Here is a 25,738-nt window from a genome sequence, read left to right on the forward strand (position 1 = left end):
ATAGACGAATCGATTGGTAAATAAAAATGTTGTTAGAAAATGGAAATTGCTGTTTTACCGGTCTTTAAGCAGTTTTCGCTGAAGTAAAGGCAGTGTATACGTTTTCATGTATAGAACAGGACCGTTAAAGCGATCATTAGGCAAGTACTTATCGGGAAAGGGAGTAGGTGCTGGCACTTGGTTTCAACTTTAACCCCAGGCAGTTAATTGGTCAAGATAGATCTCAAATATTGAGAGGCAAATTTGCTTGAATCTCCCAGAAAATTGTATAAAGTTATAGAAAGGCAACTAAGCAGTCCGATACCAGCTAGGAAAATTTTGAGGCATTGATTCTGGATGAATTATTCTGACTAACTCTGGATGATCAAATCTGGAAGGCCAGAGGCGGATTCACACTGACTCCCTAGGTGCACAGAACTAAGTCAGTTTTCTAAAATGAATTTTCAATATTCAGACTTTTGGAAAGGCAGCTTGATAACGAAATTTATAACCAGTACCACGACAAAAAAAGACATGGCAGTTCTTTTAGCTTGAATCGATTCGAAAACTCCTTATTACATTTTAATAGATGAAACCAGTATATACTGAAAATCCGATTCAATTAGATAGTCCAGTTAAAAAGTTACAAACCCTTTAATTAGACATTTCCAATAGATAAACGTTCAACTCTAGTTAGAGTCATCCTCAGTATATAAAACTACAGGCGAAAAAACTATAAGTACGGATACGGAAAGGCTAAACAAAGAGAATCATAAATCACGTGATCCAGTAGTACGCTGGAGGAGCAATCAGGACGCGAGAGAAGACACAAGGAATGATAAACAACCTAAAAGATTTTGCAAAATTTGTAAGTGGGATGATGAGGAGAATTTGTTACTCAAATGCGACCTATTTCTCAAAGATAGACATCACTGACGTAGAAGTTGGAGAAACCGGCTAATAATACTTGGTGTGTGAATAATGAAAAGGCCGCAATAGCAGGAAGCTCGACGGACTCCGATGGAATTCTTGCGGCGAAAAATCGACAAAATGTAGCGAATAAGGAACAGCGCAACGCGCCGAGAATGTACAACAATAAACACACATAGAAATCAGTAATGGCCAATAATTCGCCCCGGCAAACGGGGCTTCATCACAGCAAAAGTAAACGGACTTGAACTTCATCAGAGCAATTACACGTGAAGAAGTTTTATGCTTACTTTTTGGTTTGTAAATTTAGTTTAGCGTGAACGAGCGCTGTAGTTTCGCATATCTACCAACAATCCTTCAAGATGCAACAAAATATTATTTGTAAATGGCTTTGAAAAAAGCAAACATTTAGTAAACTAAAGCTTTTCGTCTGACACTCTTCAGAGTTTAAAACGTCAGAACATAGATCGAAAACTCTACGCTAAGAAATATATATACCCAGTTGTGGATCGAAATAGGCCAATCAGAAACACGAGCACATGACTGTAAAGGTTGACCAATCAGTGCCGCTTGCCTATTAGAATGTTACCAATGGAGTCCTAAGGTGAAAACGAACTCCTTTTGTCTACACAGTAGCGGTTTTTTCGTGCTTATGTAGATAGATTCTAAAACTGCTAGGTGGAACGACGATCGGGCTTTACCAATAATCCAAAACATGTCGCCATTATAGTTTTTAGCACAATCTGGGTTTTCTAGCAAATGCTGCCCGATAGCAGAATCGCAGGTTTTATTAGTAATTTTGGATTTGCAAGACCGAGGTGGCTGTTCTCTTTCGGGATGTGTTTTGTTTCTAATATTAGATGGAATGTGTTGTTTTATCCTATCCTCCAATCTTTGGGTGGTGCGTCCTACGTAGCCAGAATCACACTGGCACGTAAATTCATAAACAACAGAACTTTTTAGAGCAGAACATTTTCAAGCATTAAAATCTCTACGGTCTAATAATGACATCTTTATTACAAAGCCTGATAAAGGGTCAGGAGTGGTTATTTTGAACAAAAAGGACTACATCCAAAAAATGGAGAATATTCTCCTCGACAAAGAAAAGTTCGAAAAATTGGGTGACGTCGAAACACAGGATAAAACGGCCAAGCTAGAGCGGAAACTTCAAAAACGCCTTTTGGAGCTGGTTAACTCAAAAGTATTGACCAACGAAGTTTATGATAGGATAAGACCCACAGGTTCACAACGTCCACAAATGTATGGCCTCCCTAAAATACACAAGCCGAATGTCCCACTTAGACCCATTTTGTCTATGATTGGCTCAGCACAACACGAACTGGCTAAGTGGCTTTCTGAAGTTTTGGACCCTGTTCTTCAAAAATATTCAAAACATTGTATCAAGGACTCTTTTACATTCGCTGAGTTCATGCAAAACTTGAACATCGAAAACGAAACATCTTTCATGTGTTCTTTTGACATTAGTAGTCTTTTCACAAATGTTCCTTTGAGTGAGACCATCAAAATATGTGCCGACGCTTTGTACCGGAGCGAACTTAATAACCCACCATTCCCAGAGGAAGTATTCATTGAACTGATGGAAACTGCAACACGTTCAGTTGAATTCAGCTTTAACAATGAAATGTACCAACAAAAGGATGGTGTCGCTATGGGTAGCCCTCTGGTACCTGCCTTGGCCAATATCTTTGTTGGCTTTCATGAAGAGCGTTTGTTTGACTGCGACCAAAAGCCAGGTGTCTATTTTCGGTATGTGGATTTTCGGGGTTATACACTCGATGGAGTTCGTTTTGCCCAAAACAAAGAAAAATCAGCCTCATCAAAACGCTCACACATAGGGCACTGATGATTTGTTCCAAGTCTAAATTCGACTCGGAACTTGAAAAACTAACTAAGATTTTTCTGGAGAACGGCTATCCAGAACATGTTATTTCAGTTTAAATTAAGGAGAAGATAGGAAATTTCTCGGCTGACGTAAAATTTGGTCCTCAAAAGTGCCCGGTCTATCTAAAACTACCCTGGATCGATAACAGCTCCCTACGTTTTGAAAGCCAAATAAAACAGGCCATAACAAATTGTTTCTTCGCGGTTAACCCACGTGTTGTTTACAGTACAAAAAAGGCCCTTCCGTCCATTCAAAAGGACTGCATTCCTGCCACAAAAAAAAGTTCTGTTGTTTATGAATTTACGTGCCAGTGTGATTCTGGCTACGTAGGACGCACCACCCAAAGATTGGAGGATAGGATAAAACAACACGTTCCATCTAATATTAGAAACAAAACACATCCCGAAAGAGAACAGCCACCTCGGTCTTGCAAATCCAAAATTACTAATAAAACCTGCGATTCTGCTATCGGGCAGCATTTGCTAGAAAACCCAGATTGTGCTAAAAACTATAATGGCGACATGTTTTGGATTATTGGTAAAGCCCGATCGTCGTTCCACCTAGCAGTTTCAGAATCTATCTACATAAGCACGAAAAAACCGCTACTGTGTAGACAAAAGGAGTTCGTTTTCACCTTAGGACTCCATTGGTAACATTCTAATAGGCAAGCGGCACTGATTGGTCAACCTTTACAGTCATGTGCTCGTGTTTCTGATTGGCCTATTTCGATCCACAACTGGGTATATATATTTCTTAGCGTAGAGTTTTCGATCTATGTTCTGACGTTTTAAACTCTGAAGAGTGTCAGACGAAAAGCTTTAGTTTACTAAATGTTTGCTTTTTTCAAAGCCATTTACAAGTTTTTGTACCACCAAAAGATTGTTTAAAATATTATTTGTTATCTTCTTGCCGAATATTTCCCAAGTTCGTCTCTTTAACTAGATTTACATTTAAAAGGAGATTAAACCATAATGGTCTAACAATACAAGTTGTATTTACGAACTCCCTTTCGAAATAGCTTCTTCTTTGTTAACCTAGTTTCATCCACTTTAACGAGCCAAAATATGCTTCGATTCTTTGTTTTTTGCAAGTGTTTTTTTTATCTATAATACTCAAACATGTCTTAATGTAGACAAGGTAGATAAATAACATTCCAATGAATTGCACAAAAGAAAGTCAGCTTTTCAATATTGTAGAGTGCCAACTCAATAAGCACAAGAAATTTGAAGGGTTTAAGGAACCGTTAAGAAATCAATAATGCACTGTATATCTATAGATTTAGAAACATTTTCTTGCGTGACGGCTGGCAAAGTCATTGCTCAATTTCTCGGGAAAGATCAGAATAAAAATAATTGTGAGAATGATTTATAAGTTAATTGTTGTAGGTCAAAATCTCACGCACGATCATCCTACAGTGTTGGTCAGTACAAATTGTGCTTATTTTACCATTGAATTTGAGAAATGTTTGGCAAAAAAACCGGAATTGCAGACTTCACTTGTTGTTTCCTAAACATCTTGCCATTTTGCTCTTATTTGCTATCATTTTGCTATTAGCTTTGAATTTTTTTTTATCGCAAATGCCTTAAGACAAAAATTAACACAATTTCCTGCTCTTTATCCGGAATTATTGTGTTCTTACCAATGTAATTACTTTGTTTATAAATGCATGATTTCTTACGTTAATATAATCTATATTTTCCTCAATTGGTCATAAATTGAATTTTATTAAAAATCATTCTTGCAACATAGTTAGATTACAAATCATTCTTGTAACATAGTTGCCAACTTTTTACCAGAAAAGTTCAGGGCAAACTAATCTGGTATCGGCGACAAAAAGCCATAAGTATAGATACTTTAGGCTTAAAAATTAGTATTTTACTTTCGCAAGCACCTAATTGTTAACGAGCTCCCCACACGCATAAAGTAAGTCCCCCAAGTTTAACAATCTTGTTTTTCTACATTTTTAAAAATTATTTTCATTAAACAAGTACTGTAGATATTTCCATGAAATTTTCGTAAGACGGCGTCGAAGCCTTTTATGTACAAAAAACAAGAAAAACATAACCGCTAGAATTATTCAGCCTTTGAGACATAAACAGGAAAGTTCTTAAAGATAAAAAATTAAGTTTCGAGAAGCGCTCGCAAATTGCTTTCTGTGAAGAAACGCGAGTAGATTTCCTGAAATTGAATCAATTGTTGGCTGCCTTTTGGTGCAGCTTTTATGGTGTGGAAAGAAATTTTCCCTACAAAAGTGGTAAAAAATTTACCAAGGTTTGGCATACCGATAAAGTAATAAGACATTATACTGCCATGTAAAGAGAAGCTTAATTTAGAAACATAAGCAAAAAATAACTAAAATAGCAAAAAAATACAAATTTTCCAGCCTTATAAGAATAAAATGCTCTCTCACAGCAAAAGTTAATCGCCTCTTCTTAAGGGTAACGCAATTTTGAAAGTAGCTTGAGGAAAATTCATTACCTTGATGAAATTGTTACGTTTTCGCTGATTAGGTTATTTGAAACGTAAGGGTTTGATTTTGTAAACTTTTTGTAATTTTTTGCTATGCAAACGTGAATCTAAAGAATTGAATTCGTTTGGGCATCTCTAAAAAAATTGACAAGGCCGTACGAGTTTGTTTTTTATAGGCCAGCATAACCTTGCTATTCCGTTAAGGCATTCCTTATCCTATTGACTTAGCAGCCGGACCAACCTATTCAAAATGCTTAGAGCAATTACAACTATTATTTGAAATCAAATCGAACATATGTAGCATACCTTGTAGCGAATATACTACCAGCCTCGCCTGCTCTTGTTTCAATGCCGACGGCTCTGCCAACAAGATGCCACATTTAAGCGGGTTCTTATTGTGTAAAAAGGTATTTTAAATGAAAAAATAACATTCCTTTGGCATTTTTCAGTAACTATGTCAATGGTAATGCTTCGGTAACTAGCTATGTCATCAAAAGTAAGATCTGTTGATGGAAAAAGTCATGCTATTATTGTTTATTTTAATTTAGTTAAGCCAGTGTTGATACAAGCATTCACTTCAATTCAACAGGGAGCGCGGTCAGAATTCGGCATACCTGAAAACGAGAAGTTCTGCAAACAAAACTTGCTAGCAAAGGGCTAATTTTAATAGGAAATGATCTTTAGAAAGAGAGATACGAAGTTTAATAAATTTCTTTCAGGGTAATAACCTTTCAGGGTGAAAATTAGTTGATCATAGGTGTTACAGATTTGAATTACTCCTCAAAAAATGTTTTTTTACAAAAAAAATACTGCTTAAAAGATGTTTTAGATCAAATTTTACAGTGCGTGTGGCGAATTACTAGCATGCCTTGACGCTGCGCCACAATGCATTTCCTCGTGAATTTTACCATGTATAATCAGTAATTATACCTGTCATCTGGTTCTGAATATCAAGGCTTAGCTAGGAAATGTTTTAAGATTTGCTGTCGAGCCACTTTTTGAGTGGTGCATGGAACTTGGCGATAAGCGTTATCATTTCAAGAGACTAATCCTAGATTAAGGATGTGTTCATGAAAAGGTTCGCTTTGCAAAGTGATATGTCGCACTACGTCAAAGATAATAGCAGCGATTTCTCTTGCTACTTCTTTCTCTTGCTTCATATCAGTCTCTATGTACTTACAGCCTCTAACTCCGTAAGCTAATAATTTGCTCATTGTTCATTGTTCTCCTACATATTGTCTTCCTCAGTTAATGCATTCTTGATTTTTTATGCTTCCTCTTTTAATTTCGAAAGCTGTCCTTAATGCTTGGCGCATCGGTGCAGAAACTAAAATCAGTGAGAGAAGAGTGCTTTGATTTTCTGATAAAGTCTCTTTGATGTCGCTTTTGCACCAAAGGGACAAAAAATTATGGAATCAACTCCTCTACATTGGTAAAGCTAGACGAGAGAAGTGAGATAAATTAGATAAACAATTGTAAAAGACAAGGGCATTTTTTAAGGATTTTTGAAAATTGAGATAGATTTTTTATTGGATCCAACAAAAATGGAAATTTAGGTATGCATGCCATATAAAAAGAAGAGCTCGGGGGTCATATTTAAATGTTTAATAAAGCCTTTCTAGGTTAAAAATACTAGTTTTGAAGAAAATTTAGAATTCTTCATTAGGCTTTTTTTTATTCTTTTGTTTGTAAAAATTCAAGCACTGCTTGGCCTGGATTGCAGTTTCTGATCCACTATCAGAAATATGCAAGACGCTTTTCTTTTTCCTGAAAATTTTTTTATTCCAACTCACTAAGAGAGCCTCCTATATTTCTATAAAGAATATGAGACAAACTTTACGTGGAACTTCTAGAATCTATGATAGCAACATGGCCTTCGAAATAACCATAGCATAGCATAGCATAGCATGCGAATTAGACACTGTATCTTACAGATGTCAAGAAGTATGGAACTCAATTTACCATAGAAAAAACCTCAAGCTCAAATAAAAAAACGTTTAAAGCAAGTATCAAAACTATGTTTGCGATTTCTTGCTCATGCCGGATTTGTAAACCATTTATAGGACACGTGGGCTATATAAAATGACGGGGAACTTACTGTACATTGATGCATCTTATTGTTGCGTTGTTAAATACGGTTATTGTTGATATAATTAGTTGGTTTTAGTTAGCTTTAGTATAGCTAGTAGTGTACGTTTACCAACTCTAAAGAAAGTTAAGAAAAAAATTATCTTGTGAAGCTGTATATTTCTCCTTGAAAGAGACTAAGAGAAATAAACTTCAGGTGAATCTCATTTGAGGCATCTGTTTCCAACAAGCTAGTTCTGGTCCAACATAAAGGAAAGACACTAGATACAAGTCTGATCTTTAACAAACATTAAATGGATAGATCACGTCCAACAAAGTCCTTAATAAGTTTCCGCAGGCCCCTTTGTCTTTCTGTACTTTAACTAACTGTTTCTACACAAACAAGGATTTCTGTTGAGACACCAAAAGATTGAATGCAAATCTTGAAAGATTCAAAACATCCATCAGTGTAACAAATATCACCTACTGATATTCAATGGAAGGGCGCGTTGACAGTTATTTCATTTCTTGGAACAAGCCTGGCTGTGATTAATCTAGTCCATTCTTCTAGGAGCAAAGTCTAACAAATCCCTGTCAAGAATGTGAAGAACTTTGAAGGACTAATCACTTTTATAAATCCTTAAACGCCTGGTTTTATCTCAAACGCTTAATAATCTGCTAGAATGATGCGATGGTCGTGAGTATAAGACATCTGCAGTCGCCATTTCGAATTCAATGTTTTGCAGTTCCACAATAGAACAAAAACAATCGTTAGTCAATCAACTACGGGCCATTGTACAGCTCTTACAAATATGGTATCATTTCCGAGTTCCAGATGCTGTTTTGACTGAGTTCCATCCGTGTTCCAAACAAAAATTTCATTGTTTCAATTCATTCACTTCCGAGGCACAAAACGTTTATTTCCGAGTTCTAGACTGCTGTTGTCCTCCACAGCGTCTGGAAAATCGTTTCAAATCACGACAGAGAAGAAACTGGCAATTTTAAGATTTTGAAGAGACTGTGATAAAACTTTTTAGGTTTCAATTTTTTAATTTAAATATTACTTGTTTCAGGCAACACTATTTTTAGCTGTATGTTGGAAAACTGACTGAGTTCTGTGCATCAAGGAACTCACTCTGGATTCGCCTCTGCACTATAGATAAAAGAAACAATTTCACCTCGTTCAAACAAGTCATCTTGAATTTTGGTCTAGAATATTGTTTGTCTTGTAAGCGTTTGCTTTCTAACTGCGATTTTTCCCGCTAAGCAAGACTGATACACTTTGACCAATGAAAGGCCTCATTTGGACGCCCTTCTCTTTAGGAGCGGAAGTTGCGACACCAGGCCTTGTGGTAGTTTTGAGAGTGGCGACGGGACTGGGGCCCTGAAACGTTCAAATTGTTCAGTCAAACATTTTTCCCTTTTAAAGGTTTTCCAAATTTCCCAGCAAATCCAACACGCGGATGAAACAAAATATCTTGAGATTCAGAAGTGTACACCTCCTGTGCACCTCTTTCGTATAGATAAAGAAAATTAGAAATCTTCTCTTTCACAATTTCTAATCTCATCCACTTTCTTCCCTTCCCTTGCCAGCAGTTGTGCGGCACAATAATCTAACATAGTATTTACACACTTTCAGTGCCGCACAAATATGTGAAAACTCGAATTTTGATTGGTGAGATTTAGTAAAATATTTGCATAACAAAGAGCCCTGCAAATTTGTGCGGCACGGGCGACATGCTTAAAAATCATACTGTTCACGGTCTAGGATGTTTTATGAATTTCTTCTATATTGAATTAAATCATAGCATTGTATATGAGGTGCGATCGACCCTGTTGGTCCTGTGTTTATTGTGTTAAGAGAGGTGAATGTATTATCTGTAAGGAAAAAAATAAAAAGGTTGTGGTAAACATGATTGCCTAATTTCAATGACTGAAGACGAAAACTAAATTCTGAAAATCTGACGGTCTTCCATGTGACCTGTGCGACACCCTGAATCTGCCACTGTGTCGTAGTATCTATCTTTTTACTTATTGATGTTTTTGTCACGTCCCCCTGAAAAGCAGTTCTCATGGAGTGACGGGGCTAGCGTGCCTAAGTAATTAAAAATGTAAGTGTAATGTGAAATTAACACAAATGCCATTGATTGTTCAAATGATGTAACAAAGTGCTAAAAGCAGCCTCTTTGCACATAAGGTGCTAAATGGCAGCCAAGAAGATGATGATATCATATATGATGATTCTATAACAAGGCCGGCAGCAGATGATTTTACTTATGCCATGGAAAGGGTTTTTTCAACATTTAGGTAAAAGGGTTGCACTATTTCTAAAGGTACTTCTATAATCAGAAAATACCAGATATATAGCCACCCTTTCCTAGAATTTTCAAAATTTAATTGGTGGGTTATTGAAAAGTATCAGGTACGACCTGGCTTTTTATCAGATTCTTCATTTCCTAAGCCGGTTGAAATTGCGCTCTCATTAGTTTGACATCGTGGAGGGCTGATAGGACATTTTCAAATCTTATATTGACCAAAGCAAGAAAGATTGAAAGCTAAACGTCTTAAGAAAATAAATACTTAAATGCTTATGAAGGACTTCGCAGATTTCGCTCCAAGTGAGCTGCTTAGTTTAAAACTTCTTAATTCGAACTCCTATAATGATATACAGATTTAAAAGCAGATTTTAAAAAAGGGTCTTTGGGCTCATCCCATTTACAATATAAAATGTGAAAAACAATTAGCCAGCCACAAAAAGCTTACATGTCTCTATAGCATTTGATTTAAAGCGACTACTGGCGCATACAAATGAAATCGTTTATTTGAAGTCCTTTAAAAAAAGAACATTCTGAAAGTGGTGGTCGGCGAATACTGTATTTGCCATCTTTAATATTAAAATCCTCTCAACTATTTTAGTCCTCTGTAATATTTTAGTCTTCTAAATATTGCAATCTTCTTGAATGTTGGAGTCGTCCTAAAACATTATTGCCCTCTCAACATCTTAGTCCACTTAAAGTAGTAGTCCTCTTGAATGATTTAACTTACAAAATATTATACTCCCCTCGAACATTTCAGTCCATTTAAAAATTTTATATTGTACGAAACACAATCTAGTATATATTAGGGACATGATGTATATTTATTGTGTATGTTGTATATATATATTTAGTAAATTGATTGTAGTTTTGAGGATCGTCCGGAAGCTTCGTTGACAAATTCATCGTTTCTACAACCGGTCTTTTAAGCAGGTGCTGGAACATTTTGTCCGATATGACAACTGATTGTCCGAATTACCAAATGAAGGAAGGTGGATGAATTTTCATATTAAAGTGCACAGTTTGTCTATAGAGGCCAGTCCAAACATTTCCTTTTTTGAAGACACGTAGTAGTTCACTAATTCTTTAACGTTTCTATAATGCTTATCTTGTTGCTCCTTGCATCGTTTGTCCCAAAGCCATTGATAAGTTTCAAAGGAAAAAAGATTGTAATGCGTGTTATTCCTTAGCCATCTTTTGCAGTTTTCTGGACATACATCAAATCCAGCTGAATAGCAAAGTCCCTCTTTGATGAAATTTTCTATGCTTTCTTTAGGAGGCTCCCTTTTGTCATAGATTTTACCATTTGTTATTGTGTACCTTAGGTGGATTGATGATCTTGGCATCGGTACCAGCATCTCTGGTGGCATATTAGATCGATAATAGTCTGGTGACACTTGACTGGAAGACAAATGTTCTCCTGTCCAATCACCATTTGGGACCATCTGCAAACGCCATGAATAGGCATCTCTGTGGTAGTACCAAATATAATTGCACATTATGCTAAATTGACAGATACAAAGTGTTTCATTTCCAGCAGCGGAATTCTTGAAAACTAAATCGAAATCTGTGTTATGGCTTCTTGCAAGAAACTCCCTCATTTCTTTCATATGTTCTGTTTTGATCATGACAGGGAAAGTTGACATGCACTGCATAACTTCCTTTTTGCCAAGAAACAACTCTGTTGTCTCTGCCCAACATTGGTATGGAACTTGGCCAATCTTTGCGATAATGATTGGTTTTCCATTTTCAAATAGCAACTGCGGTGTTACTAAGGTGCTAAAAAATGTATCAGTGTCAACGTACCCTACGTAAGAGACATTGGTACATTCATCGGGATACATCATGTCCCAAAACATCCTGGCCTTGCCCCTCCCACGGTAAGCATCGACGGCACTTGGGTCTCTGTAGCATACTCGTGGATAAGGCCATTCTCCTTTTATTTTGTCACCAAACAAATGGTCTTCATCTTTCTCATTGTCCAACACAACTAAAAGTTTGGCTCTCTCATAAGGAAAGAAAAGGTTCATGGTGCGAATCAAATCATTTCTATACTCTTGTTCCCATCGTGAACCAGATGTTAGCCTCAAGTAGAGCACAAATTCAGGGACACCATCCCACGGGTTTCTTGCAGGAAGGATCCTTTTAACAAGCGGTTGGACATGATTTAAACCGTTTGCATCTTTGGTTTTGGAACTAAGCAGAAAGGTGCCAAATGCAACGAAGATTGTTGCCAGTAGCAATGCCAAGTGAAACAACTGCATGGCTGTTGTACCTATGGAAGGAAAGAAGCATAGTTTGAGTAAAACATTTCATGTTGTCATCATATCATTACTGACAATTATACTATCTGTCGCTGTTTATCCAAGGAAAATCTATAAGCAATTTACAGAACAGAAAAATTTATAATACCAATTTAGGTTGAATTCAAAGAAATCTGTACGTAAAAACTAAAGTTGGTTGTTCTAAACTACTACATCGATGGATAGACGAATCGATTGGTAAATAAAAATGTTGTTAAAAAAATGGAAATTGCTTTTTTACCGGTCTTTTAAGCAGTTTTCGCTGAATTAAAGGCAGTGTATACGTTTTCATGTATAGAACAGGACCGTTAAAGCGATCATTAGGCAAGTACTTATGGGGAAAGGGAGAAGTCGCTGGCACTTGGTTTTAACTTTAACCCCAGGCAGTTAATTGGTCAAGATAGATCTCAAATATTGAGAGGCAAATTTGCTTGAATCTGCCAGAAAATTATATAAAGTTATAGAAAGGCAATTAATCAGTCCGATACCAGCTAGGAAAATTTTGAGGAATTGATTCTGGATGAATTATTCTGACTAACTCTGGATGATCAAATCTGGAAGGCCAGAGGCGGATTCACACTGACTCCCTAGGTGCACAGAACTAAGTCAGTTTTCTAAAATGAATTTTCAATATTCAGACTTTTGGAAAGGCAGCTTGATAACGAAATTTATAACCAGTACCACGACAAAAAAAGACATGGCAGTTCTTTTAGCTTGAATCGATTCGAAAACTCCTTATTACATTTTAATAGATGAAACCAGTATATACTGAAAATCCGATTCAATTAGATAGTCCAGTTAAAAAGTTACAAACCCTTTAATTAGACATTTCCAATAGATAAACGTTTCAACTCTAGTTAGAGTCATCCTCAGTATATAAAACTACAGGCGAAAAAACTATAAGTACGGATACGGAAAGGCTAAACATAGAGGATCATAAATCACGTGATCCAGTAGTACGCTGGAGGAGCAATCAGGACGCGAGAGAAGACACAAGGAATGATAAACAACCTAAAAGATTTTGCAAAATTTGTAAGTGGGATGATGAGGAGAATTTGTTACTCAAATGCGACCTATTTCTCAAAGATAGACATCACTGACGTAGAAGTTGGAGAAACAGGCTAATAATACTTGGTGTGTGAATAATGAAAAGGCCGCAATAGCAGGAAGCTCGACGGACTCGGATAAAATTTTTGAGGCAAGATATCGATTAAAATGTAGTAAATAAGAAACACCGCAACGCGCCGAGAATATACAACAATAAACACACATAGAAATCAGTAATGGCCAATAATTCGCCCCGGCAAACGGGGCTTCATCACAGCAAAAGTAAACGGACTTGAACTTCATCAGAGCAGTTACACGTGAAGAAGTTTTATGCGTACTTTTTGGTTTGTAAATTTAGTCTGGCGTGAACGAGCGCTGTAGTTTCGCATATCTACCAACAATCCTTCAAGATGCAACAAAATATTATTTGTTATCTTCCTGCCGAAGATTTCCCAAGTTCGTCTCTTTAACTAGATTTACATTTGAAAGGAGATTAAAACATAATGGTCTAACAATACAAGTTGTATTTACGAACTCCCTTTCGAAATAGCTGACTACCGCCGAAATGAGATAGAGGGTCGACCACACCCTTTGGACCACACCCATTTCCTGGTCACACCCAGTTTTCTAAAATGATTATTGCTTTCTATAATTTCTTATGTAGACCATTTTCATGAGACAAGCGGTGCTTTACTGAAATTATGTATCCTTACAACAAGCTTGAGAAGAAATAAATAATCTTATTCGATATGGATGGATATTCTGAAGAAATTTACCGCATTTAGACGAGGAACACCATAAAATTAAAAAAAAAGATACATTTGGCAGAATTTTGAAGTGTCGCCTAAAACTCGCATTTAGTCACACAATTACTTATAAAAATCAGACCTGTTGGAAATGATAAGTTTAAAAAGCCAGATAAAATTTGCAATTATTGAGGGCAACTTTTGTTAAACAAAGAATCATACTTTTGGCGAACATTTTGGGTCTGACTTGTACTCCTGATGCCTTCCTAAATTTTATGATATTCGAGTCTTAAGCCCCGGCCAAACGATTCGATTTTTCACTCGATTTTTTGCTCAACAAAAAGTCGAGTGAAAAATCGAGTCGTTTGGCCACCTTGTCGAGCGAGTCGAATGGCGTCGAGTGATGTCGAGTGAAGTTTGATCGCGATCAAAAAAGTCGAGTGAAAAACATGTTGTTGAATGAAAATCGAATCGTTTGGCCACCTTGTCGAGCGAGTCGAGCGAACGCATGCGCAATAACCCGTTTTTACGCGGGAATTATTTTTGCAGCGAGGAGACAAGACAGACAATTTAATTATGTAAAAGTTTGGATCGCTGGTGAAAATTTAAAGGCCATGAACAAAACGAAGCAAGCAAGAATGCAACACGGCGAATATAAAATTACTGAATTCTCTGAATCGGATTCATCTTTGGGAAATGATGAAGATTATGGCAGCGATTGCGATGAGTCACGGTCTAGGTCTACCAGCCCTACTCGCGGTGAGGATGATAGCGATAAAGTGATAACAAGACTGGAGCAGCAGCTTGCAAAAGCAAAAGTTAAGAAATTTGTTAGGCAAGCAAAAGTTATGCAAGAGACAGCTTCCTCTGATAATTCAATTGGCATCAATGATAAGCACCCAAACCCCCAAAAAAGAACTAAACAAGATCAGAAGGTATGCAGAAGTGCAGATGGGAATTTAGCTATGAAAAGAAAAAGGAAACATCCCAGTGCAACTTGGACTGTTGACAAGGTCAACCACCTCATTGATTTAGTGGAGGAAAGAACTTGTCTTTGGGATATATTTAGCCAGACATACCATGACAGGGAGAAAAAACAAATTGCTTATAATGAAATTGGAGATGAACTTGACATATCAATTGAAGAAGTCAAGACAAAAGTGATGAATCTGAGAACCCAGCTTGGAAGGGAATTAGCAAAAGTCAGAGAAAAAAAGTCTGGTCAAAGCACATCAGATCTTTACAAGCCAACCTGGACCTACTGGGAAAGATTACAGTTCCTATGCCCAGTGATGAACCCTGGAAAAAGCAAAGACAACCTCTCCCTTAGCCCAACTTCAGATGATGGAAAGGAGGACATGAAAGGCTTTGAAACAGAGAAACAGCCCCCAGCAAATAATGGCAAGCATCCTAAGTCTACTGCAAGAAAAGGAATCATGGAGCAAAAGCAAGAACTGATGGTCAAATACAATCAAACATTCTCTGCTTATTGGAAATCCTTGTTTGTGCCAATTACTGCTCCCAGTTGAATGATTTTCTATGTCAGAAAATTAAGGAAACATATTTGAATAATAATTGCATGCAACTTTAACTAGAGTTTAGAGAAGATAACAAAAAAGATGTACTGCAGTCAGTTTCATATTTATTAAAAAAAGAATTTAGTAAATCAGCTATAATTTACTCCATTGCCAACTTATGGCACCCTCATAACAAAAATAGTCTTTTAAAGTTTCTCTTATTGCCTTTGCATTACTAGAAGCATTGTGACCAGAAGAAGGAGCCTGTAATTTAAACATAGACTCTGTTGGGGGGTTTGCATGCCATCTACCACTTGTTAGATTACCAGTTTTATCAACCATGTCAGCCAGGCCAGGAGGACAGTACACATTTCTTGAGCTACTTTTTCTTAAAAAGTTATGCAGTGTCAGTGTTGCCAGCACAAGATGCTCTATAGTTTCTGGAGGCAACAGTATCACTGATCTGAAAACACGCCAGCGATTGGCTAATATACCAAATAAATTCTCAGATATATGCCTTGCTCTGCTGTGTCGATAGTTATAAATCCGTTTATCCTCTGTGAGTCCTGTTTGTGGATATGGCTTCATCATGTTAGGTTTTAAAGCAAATGCATCATCCCCAACAAAGACAAATGGAACCACCTTTTCACTCAATGGAAGGCAGCTGGGGGCAGGTAATGAGAGCTCCCCAGTTTCTATTTTTTTGGATAATGTGCATTTATTCCAGACTCCTCCATCACTGACTCTACCATTTGTTCCAATATCTGCATAAATACACTCATAGTCAGGCCGAGCAACAGCCATAAGAACAATTGAATGAGTGTGTTTATAATTATAAAACTTTGACCCAGCATTTGCAGGTGGCTGCATAACAATATGTTTTCCATCAACAGCCCCAATGCAGTTAGGGTAATTCCATCTTTCTCCACATTTTGCTGAAATTACTGACCATTCTTTCGTCGTGTTTGGGACAGTCATATATTCAGCTAAATGAATTCTAATTGCCTTGCAAACTTGTACAATTATGTATGATATGGCTGCTCTGGATATCCTGAATTGGAAACAAAGTGATCTATAGGTTTCGCCAGTGGCAAGAAATCGTAACGTTAATGCTAACCTGGCCTTGGCATTGATTATTTCGTGTCCACCAATTATTTGATTCGGGGTTATATATTTTTCTATTTTTATCAGAATATAATTGTAATCTTCTTTCGACATTCGAATAATTTCTCTAAAGCTGGAAGTGTCCTCGGCACTCAATTCTGCAAAAATATTATCAAAATATCCCTTTTCTCCTCTTCTTCTCATCCAACTTCTAGTCTTTACTCTCTTGGGATTACCGTCCAACTCATCTTTGTCTTCCAAAACTTCCATTAAGATAAGCATGGCAGCCGCTTTGCGTTTCTTGGCCCCATTTTAAATGGCAGAGTTTAGGATTTGGCGCGTTTCTGCATGGGAAAGAGGCTTCAGAGGCAATTGAGTAAAAAATCGAGTGAAAAATCGAGTGAAAAATCGAGCGGAAAATCGAATCGTTTGGCCAAGGCTTTAATATTCTTATGAAATATATTCCTACGAATAGTTGTGTAATGTAAAAAATAATGGGTCACATCGGCTTTGAAGTTACAGTTTGCCCACTTGCAGAATATGTAGGCATCCCCCCATCTTTCTGTAACGTTTGAGCCGTGTTGAGCGGCAGTACTACTCAATCCCCCATCTGAGCGGTAGTCAACTCGGTTGTTCATTGGTTGTCAACAAAATTTGTACGCATCCCCCCAGGTCTGCTGTGATTTCTTTTGATTTGATTGGTTTAGGCAGGCTGACTACCGCTCAGTGCAGCTCGAATCCGCTCTACACCGACTCAACCCCCCTAATTTCACCATCCCCCCATGCCTTTTATTTGCAAACATGTGGCACGCAATTTCCATAGCAATAAGGATTAAAAAATATTTTTTTCTCTGTAGAAATTTCAGGCATGTTTCTAGGGAGGAATGCTTGGTTTCCAGCGCGATCAAAAAATTTTCAATTTTTAATTTTGGTTTAATTAAAGTAGTAGGATAAACATGAAAATGATCCTTGTTTCTATAATTTTTTGAATAATCTGACTACCGCTCGGGCGGTAATGGCGGTAGTCTGGATCCACCACTGCAGGGGGGTTCTTCTACAGGAAATTGAGAATGTTCTGTGTGCAAGGTTAGTTTTGAGGACTTTCAGTCTAGCCAAGGGTCTAATTGTTTTTGTAACTATGGTCAGGGCCGCGGAGAGAATTTATGGGCCCTGGGTCAGGACAAAAGATATATAGTAAAACATGCCTAAGGCAGATACTTCTAAGGGGTACGGGGAATGCTCCCCCTGGAATTTTTTAAATTGACGATTGCTTAAATTGCTATGGTGGCTAAACTGCTTTGGTGGCAGTGGCGTAGATAGAGGGGGGTCAGAGGGGGCGAAAAACCCCTGTAGAGCTTAACTGCTAAATTATCGGAAAACCTCTGGTCTTGTCGGAAATTTAGCATGGTTGTCTAAGTTTATCTAACTGCTATGTTTTTATAGGAAAGAATTTAAAGCTAAATAAATATAAGAATATCTGGATATAGCAAAAATTTATTTATTCCAGTTCCGAAGTCGTTATGCTATGTTAAAATTTATGAAAAATATAAATGCTTGTTAGATTTTTGACGGAAAATCAAAGTTTCTCACCCTCCTACGAATTTTCCTATCTAAGCCATTATCTGGGGGCTATTTATTACTTCTGTTTGCTGTTTAATATAATTTGAGCAAAACTGATATCTTAACACCATAATGCATTAAAATGAAATTTTCTTAGAAATTTTGAAAGTCTTATAAAATGGAAAATGTTTAATTCGTTAACTAAATTTGATCAGAACCGACACACTGTTGCAAATAGATGCGCATGCTATAGTGTAAATACTGTATGTTGCCCTCTTTCAATCACATTTTCTAATTACATTCAGAAGCTTTTCAACCTCAAAGATGAAAAATTCTCAACAAAAATATATTTAGCACTCAGGCAGTCAAAGACTCAAGCTGCTTCTACCTTACTTCATTCATAGACTTTTGTCACGATTGTCTCTACTAATGACAATGTGTGGTAATGGAGAGGTTGGATTATCACTTAGAAATGTTTTTGATTGAATTGTTTTTTATGGGCCCCTATAGCCAAGAGCCCCCGGGTCAGTGACCCCCCTGACCCCCCCTCTCCTCAGCACTGACTATGGTCAAGCAAAGGTATAATTTTCGACAATGTTGGCTAGAGAACAACCATTAAAGGTAGGAGTTTCTTTCTGACAACTCATTTTTGTTAATAATAAGCTACACGCACGTTGAAACAGTATCGGGGGACCAACTTAAACATTCTATGGAAAAAATTTGAAAAGATTTTTAAAAATCATTTTCATTAAACAAGTACTGTAGATATTTCCATGAAATTTTCGCAAGACGGCGTCGAAGCCTTTTATGTACACTCCCCTCACAAAAGTATTGCACCACCTCGAAGGAGGGAAAATGGCGCAAGAATTATCGAAAAACTATTGTTGCGCGAATTGATTGTTTTTATGTGGCGAATGGGAGTGTATCGGAAGTGAAACAACCACCAATCAAAACTTCAATCTTTTTAGAGCACTTTTTTTAAAATAACAGTTTCAAAACGTCTTTTAACAGTTTCAAATTACAATATTTTGACGGGAGCTATGAACTTTTGAAACCGCTTTATGCCTTCTTAAATTGGTTGCATATAATTGGGCAATGTATACTTTTGTGGTGCAATACTTTTGTGAGGGGAGTGTACAAAAAACAAGAAAAACATAACCGTTAGAATTATTTAGCCTTTGAGACGTAAACATGAAAGTACTTAAAAGTCAAAAATAAAGTTTCGAGAAGCGCTCGCAAATTTCTTTCTGTGAAAAAACGCGAGTAGATTTCCTGAAATTGAATCAATTGTTGGCTGCCTTTTGGTGCAGCTTTAATGGTGTGGAAAGAAATTTTCCCTACAAAATTGGTAAAAAATTGGTTGGCATACCGATAAAGTAATTAGACATTATACTGCCATGTAAAATTAAACAAAGGGTTTGATTTTGTAAACTTTTTGTAATTTTTTGCTATGCAAACGTGAATCTAAAGAATTGAATTCGTTTGGGCATCTCTAAAAAAATTGACAAGGCCGTACGAGTTTTTTTTATAGGCCAGCATAACCTTGCTATTCCGTTAAGGCATTCCTTATCCTATTGACTTAGCAGCCGGACCAACCTATTCAAAATGCTTAGAGCAATTACAACTATTATTTGAAATCAAATCGAACATATGTAGCATACCTTGTAGCGAATATACTACTAGCCTCGTCTGCTCTTGTTTCAGATTTTCTTTTGGAAAGGGCAACGTCAAGTGATCATGCTTTCATCCTTCTGGAATTGAAAAGACATCTAATCCTACCACTACCAGGCAACTTCTTGTAGTTTCTTCGAAACTAAGGAAGATTCGAAACTTAGACAAAAGGTTCGAAAACCGTCGAATTCCACGTTCTACTGACGTTGATCGGGTTTGCATTTGCATTTTAAGCCATCCTCCTCCAATAACTGTCGAATCGATAGAGTATTGCCCAGGCAATAAAAGCATAGTAAAAAATATGTTACGCATGCTTGAGTAGGCAGACATTCGCGCGTGACCTGTGATCAGCATTACTCACGGCGTGATTGTGTGAAAATGATTACTGCAAACAAGTTGCAACAAAACAGACACCAAAACAATTCAAAGAACGAAGTCATCCAAATTGAAACTGATGTACAGCTGTAATTGTACGAGAGTGAATCCTTAAAGGTAATGTGTCCATCAGTGGCGGGGTGGCTATGTTTTCCCTGGGGTGGCCAAGTCAATTTTTGCGCCCTATCTATATATCGTGGTTATGTAAAAGCATGTGTTTCTAGAAGGGAAATCGATTTTTGCAACTTGAATACAAAGTTGCATGAATAAGTTTTGACTTAAAATACGAATATGAATGGATAATTTATGTAACCCTAACACTTGACCTTCCGATCGTGGTTCGGAAAAATATCAGGCTACTTTGAATTGGCTTATTTTCCACAGTCGGCCTATTTTCGAGGAAAAAATACTGTAGGGATAACATAAAATACTAATCAAAAGACATTATATTCAATTACACTAATGTTTCATACAGGCTACTCGTTTATTATATCCAGAATACAAGCTTCAGAGTAAAATAACGTAGAGCAAATTTTTGTTTCGGGTTCCTTAGTTTTTTAACCAAAAGTAACCTTAGTCCATTTCGCCACTGCTTGCGGGCGATTTTATCAGCCTAGTGTCATCGTATAAATGATGTATGATATACAAATATGGCCTCAAGTTTGTTATTCTTTAATAGTTATTAAATAGTAGTAGTTTTTTTAAAAAACTTGAAAGTTTCAAGCATTGAATCACACTATTGAATCGGACAAAGGCAGCGCGCTTAGGATCAAGTTTAGTTACAAAGGAGGATCCCCCATGGTTGGGTCCGACGCTAAAGAAAATTTTGGAAATCAAGCCTTCTAGGATGGAAAATGCATCTCCCAGGCTAAAATTTAACAAATTACTACACCGCTCAGAATAGACAGCTCGACGGTGCTCAGAAAAACATCGATTTTTGATTTTTAGAAAAAATTTGGGAGGGGAGGACTCATGCGTTGGATAAAGAAAGAAAGGGTGACCTTTGGTTCACAACGATGTTAATAACAAGAAGTTGCTGTATTGATTGCCAGGGGTATTCAATGTACTTAGGCCCGAAGATCTATGGCGTACCATCAGACTTTTTTGCGTTCGGAGTGCAAACTAATAGAAAACATGTTTGGCATACGTAAAATCTTGAAAACACGAAAAAATATGACACAAATATTGATTGGGTCATGGCAGCGCAACGTGCTTCGATTGTAGAATCACACGTTTTATTAGATTGTTCACAGCAAGTTACAGTGAAGTGTTCTACCCGTGTACGATCAATTTTGATGTTCCTAGTCAATTATTACAAGCAAACAATTTTGGCGCCTTCTTATCTCCATTTGCGCCCCTATTTAGGGGGGGGCATGGCTCCCCTGGCCCCCTCTGCCACCACGCCACTGGTGTCCATATAAAAGGACTGCGCATACCCAACTTGTCAAGCCACCCATCAAAATAACGGCTTGCGATTGGTTAGTATTCTTGGGATGCAAAACTGCTCACATGAAAAGCTAACCTCGCAGCAGGTTAGATAAACAGAATGACTGTAATGGCTGGGACGATGACATGAAAAATCACATGTTTCTAAAAACCCCTGCAGAGTCGCTTGCTATAGCTGGACACATTACCTTTAAGGGCAGGCTTACCTCAGATTTTGATGAAAAGTGTAAATTTTTATGAAATCTCAAAGTGAAAGGATTTACATATTTTAAAATATCTTCTTTCCGACGGTCAATTTAGATTTCACCTATCTTCCCAGGAAGTTACTTATATTTTAATTTGAAAAACATGTCCTACAGTAAAAAGCTCAAATTCTGTGCAAAAACTGTGAAAAATGAATGGTTTATGCTTTTCCAGGCGTCATCCTAACCCCTTCAACCCAGACACCGATCGAATCGTTACATTTTTATCTTTTCAACAAGCCTACCATCTTTATTGAGTCTCCTATTAAAAAAGAGAGAATCTAGGTTTTCCATTGGTCGAAATGATGCAAAATGTCCGATATTCAAATTTGATTGGCTAAAACTGGTCACATGGTTTGAAATCTATTGTTCAAACATGGCGTCTCGCTCACAAACAAACGTTGAAAACTGTTGTGTGGTGTGAAATTACTTTGCCTACCTTCGCATTTCGCTGTGAATGTGCTTCACTATTCATATTCTTACTTGTATTGGCTTTACGAAATTATAAACTGTATCTCGAACTGACATATCCACACTTCCTGGGAAGAAATCGCAAGTTAGGCCTGTTTGTTTACTCGTTTTGGCCAAGTGCAAGAACGTTGGTGTCATTCTAACTCTCTTTTCATCAGACTCGATCGTATTTGTTTTAGATTTTAGCTGACACTACCTAATTTATAAACATGGGTAGACCACGGAAAAACGCAAGAAAGTTTCATGGAAATCGATTCACTCGTAAGACCAGTGTTGTCTCATCGCAGTCAATTTCAGAGAGACACGGCGAAGCAACGGCATCTTCTTCTAAGGTCACCCTTTTGTCGTCTGATAATTTTGATCCTGGACTTTCTGGCAACAGAATCATGAGTGTTATGAACATTCTAAATTTCTTGGAACAACTAGCTTGTAGCACTTGCTTAGAAAAGATGGTCTTTGCCGAAGAAAAATTGGTTGGACAAGCGTCCACCCTTTATTTTTTATGTGGATGTAATTCAAGGTTAGCCCTCAAATCCTCAGATCTGTGCACAACATCCAAGCATTACCAGGTCAATGACAGGCTACAGGTTTCAATGTATGAAATTGGATGCCACTTTGAAGCTGCCAGAAATTTCTGTGGAAATATGGACCTTCCACCACCAGTTTCATGCAAATCTTGGAATCAAAACAAGAAAAGGATCCATGAAGCATTCAAGCAAGAGTCTTCCAAGAGCAAAAACCAGGCTGCTTCAGAGATCAAGGATGCCAAAGGGGATGATGTTACTGTCTCTTGTGATGGAACGTGGCAAAAGCGTGGATTTTCCAGCAAGAATGGTGTAGTGACAGTTGCAACAGTCAATGGACTCAGTTCTAAAATAATTGATACTGAGACCTTGACAAACCATTGCAATAAATGCAAAGCAGCAACAAATGGCAATGAAACTACACATACATGCCAGAAAAATTATGAAGGAACTGCTGGGTCAATGGAAGGTGAAGGTGTGAAAAGAATTTTCAAGCGGTCACAAGAACAGTATGGTCTATCATATGTTGGATACTTGGGAGATGGTGACTCAAAGAGTTTCAAAAATCTAAGTGAGGCAGAGCCACCCATCTACTCAGGAAAACAAATTGAAAAACTTGAATGTGTTGGACACATTCAGAAGAGAATGGGGAGAAAGCTGAACAATTTAGTTTTTCAATGTAAGAAAATGTTTTATACAGACAGCAATGGAAAAAGAATAAAAGGAATTGGAGGGAAAAACAAATTGACCAAAAAGGATATTTATAGAATTCAAGGACATTATGGGGCTGCTATAAGGAAACATGTTGGTGATGAAAATGGAATGAGAAAGGCAATTTGGGCTATTTTCCACCACCGGTCAGGAGACCATTCAATGTGTGGACAGTGGTGTCCTTCACTATGCGGCAACCTTGAAAAGGCTAATGCCAGATTGCTTCCAGATTTTGTGACAAATGAAATGAGACCTGTATTTGAGAGTCTAACTGCAACAGAGCTTCTTTCAAGGTGCACACATGGAGGGACTCAAAATGTCAATGAGTCATTCCATAACATTATCTGGTCCCTGTGCCCAAAAGAAATTTTTGTTGGCTGGCGACGCCTTGATATAGCAGTTTCTTCTGCTACATTGCAATACAATGAGGGAAAAGCCAGTAAGCTTGCTGTGTATGCTAACCTTGGCTTGTTCCATTCAAAATATCACCAGCAATATGCTAGCATGATGGACAAGAAAAGAATTAAAAGCTCTTATGTAACCGAAGGACATAAAGCAAAAAGGCGGAGAAATCAAGAGGCAGCTAGCTTGTCAAAACCATCCAGTCAATATGGCCCTGGAATTTGTGAAATCACTGAATAACTGTAATTTTCTGTTTGTAGATACTTTAGCTCAAGACCCTCTAGCATTAAAAACTTTAAATACCATTTTCCTGTAAGGGTGTAAAGCATAGGAGTATTAGTAGGTGTTTGAATGCCTTTACCTAAACTTTAAACGCGTTTTTCTCAAAAGTCTTATTTACGGTTAATGTACATGATAAACTGGGATATATCTCAGCTTCTATTAATGCTAGAGTCTTGAAATTTTCAGGGCATATTACCCAGACTATGTATTTCATTCTGAACTACAATGAGCCCCCTAACCCTGATAGATTTTATTTTGAGAACAAAAGTATATTTAAAATTGCGTGACAATTCAATGGTGCAAATGAAATAATTTTTTTAATAAAATCTAGTTGATATATCACATTGATTGTAGTTCAGTTTGAACATATACCCTAGAGTTATCATAGGCCAAAATATGGAACCTCTAGCCTTCCTGGTTGCTCAGTTATATCCCATTTTGTAACGACATCCTTTGTGCATCTACCATCTTTAAATCATGTGATCAAAATGCTATATTTTATTTTTTTTGGTGATTTTTCTATATTCAACCTCTAAACAACATTTTCCCAAAGATTAATCAAAATCTGATCAGAATTGACAAAAATCATGTTTCTTAGGTAAGCCTGCCCTTAACTGGCTGAACTTCCAACGTTCGATTGTTTCAGAAACCAGGCTAGATTGAAAAGTTTGTAATTCAATTCAACTTCTGACCACGAGACGAAGAAGTGGGTAGTCAAAGTGCAGTTGTACCTATAGTACATATTTTGCCTCTAACCTTTGCATTTTATTTTATTTTTCAGTTCTTGTCTTTTTAAATAAACATTAGAAACATAAAAATACTTCACTTCACAAAATAATCATCAAGATAGAGTGAGATTGTTGAAAGTTACATCAAATGTAATTAAAAGTACAATATAAACTAGGGTATCAAAAGTATTGCATCACCTCGAAGGAGAAGAAATGGCGCATGAATGATCGAAAGCTATTGTTATGCAAATTAATTCTGTTTTTAAAAGGCCAACGGCAATTGGTCGAAAGCAAAACAACCACCAATCTAAACTTCAATCTATTTAGAGCATTTGTTTTAAAAATAACAGAAGAAAACGTCTTTTAACAGTTTCAAATTTCAATAATTTGACGGGTAGCCGCAAACTTATGAAACCGCAAAAAGCCTCCTTGAAATGGATCCATACATTTGGCCAACGAATACTTGTGGAATTTCGTATTAGGCCTGGAAACCTCTTATAATTAATGATTCTCTGGTCTTTGGACCACCATTTGGATCACGATTTGTAACCTTTTTCATTTGAAGTCAAACTTTTTAAGTGATGTTAAAAATTGGACTTTACTCTGACTTTGTCAAAGCTTTAATTTCTTTTGTTTGGAAATAATTCTTTGTAAATATAGTTTTCGTTTGCTCAAGTAAATTTTTCTTTTGTTTTTTTTCAAAACGCTCATTATATTTTCTGTGGACGGATTTTGAGCTATAAAACCTTGCCCAGTTTCGAGTTTCTTGTCTTTTACTGCCCCTGGGTGCAAACGCAGTGAAATAAAACCGACAAAGTCGTTCCCCTCTAACATCAATTTATTTTTGGTCGCCCACTTCTCGGTTTCTCGGTTTTGCAAAAACAACAACTTTACCATAATACACGCACCAGATGCTAACTTTTTGGTCAATAAAAAAAAAAAAATT

The 25,738-nt window shown here is 37.1% G+C and overlaps 1 protein-coding gene across 4 annotated transcripts in view; it reads right to left on the minus strand.

The window, feature by feature from the left end:
• The window catches only part of LOC135688004 (uncharacterized), a 35,437-nt gene that overhangs the window by 3,238 nt on the left and 6,461 nt on the right, over positions 1-25,738 (minus strand). Inside the window, exons 1-2 of one of the 4 annotated variants that reach the window (XM_089114212.1) lie at positions 19,602-21,620; positions 5,588-11,938 (exon numbers count right to left, since the gene is read on the minus strand). The exons of 1 other annotated variant lie outside the window; for it this stretch is intronic. Coding sequence is in view for 1 of the 3 variants with exons in the window: in XM_089114213.1 (XP_088970339.1) it covers positions 10,668-11,927 (1,260 nt within the window). In the remaining 2 variants the exon portion in view is untranslated. Of the gene's footprint in view, positions 1-3,675; positions 11,939-19,601; positions 21,621-25,738 lie in introns of those variants that run through there. 2 more of the 4 variants (XM_089114213.1, XM_065204676.2) reach the window with 2 other exon arrangements.

Source organism: Rhopilema esculentum, chromosome 19, assembly GCF_057945365.1.
Source record: "Rhopilema esculentum isolate cy_ngs chromosome 19, ASM5794536v1, whole genome shotgun sequence".
NCBI classification, from domain to species: domain Eukaryota; kingdom Metazoa; phylum Cnidaria; class Scyphozoa; order Rhizostomeae; family Rhizostomatidae; genus Rhopilema; species Rhopilema esculentum.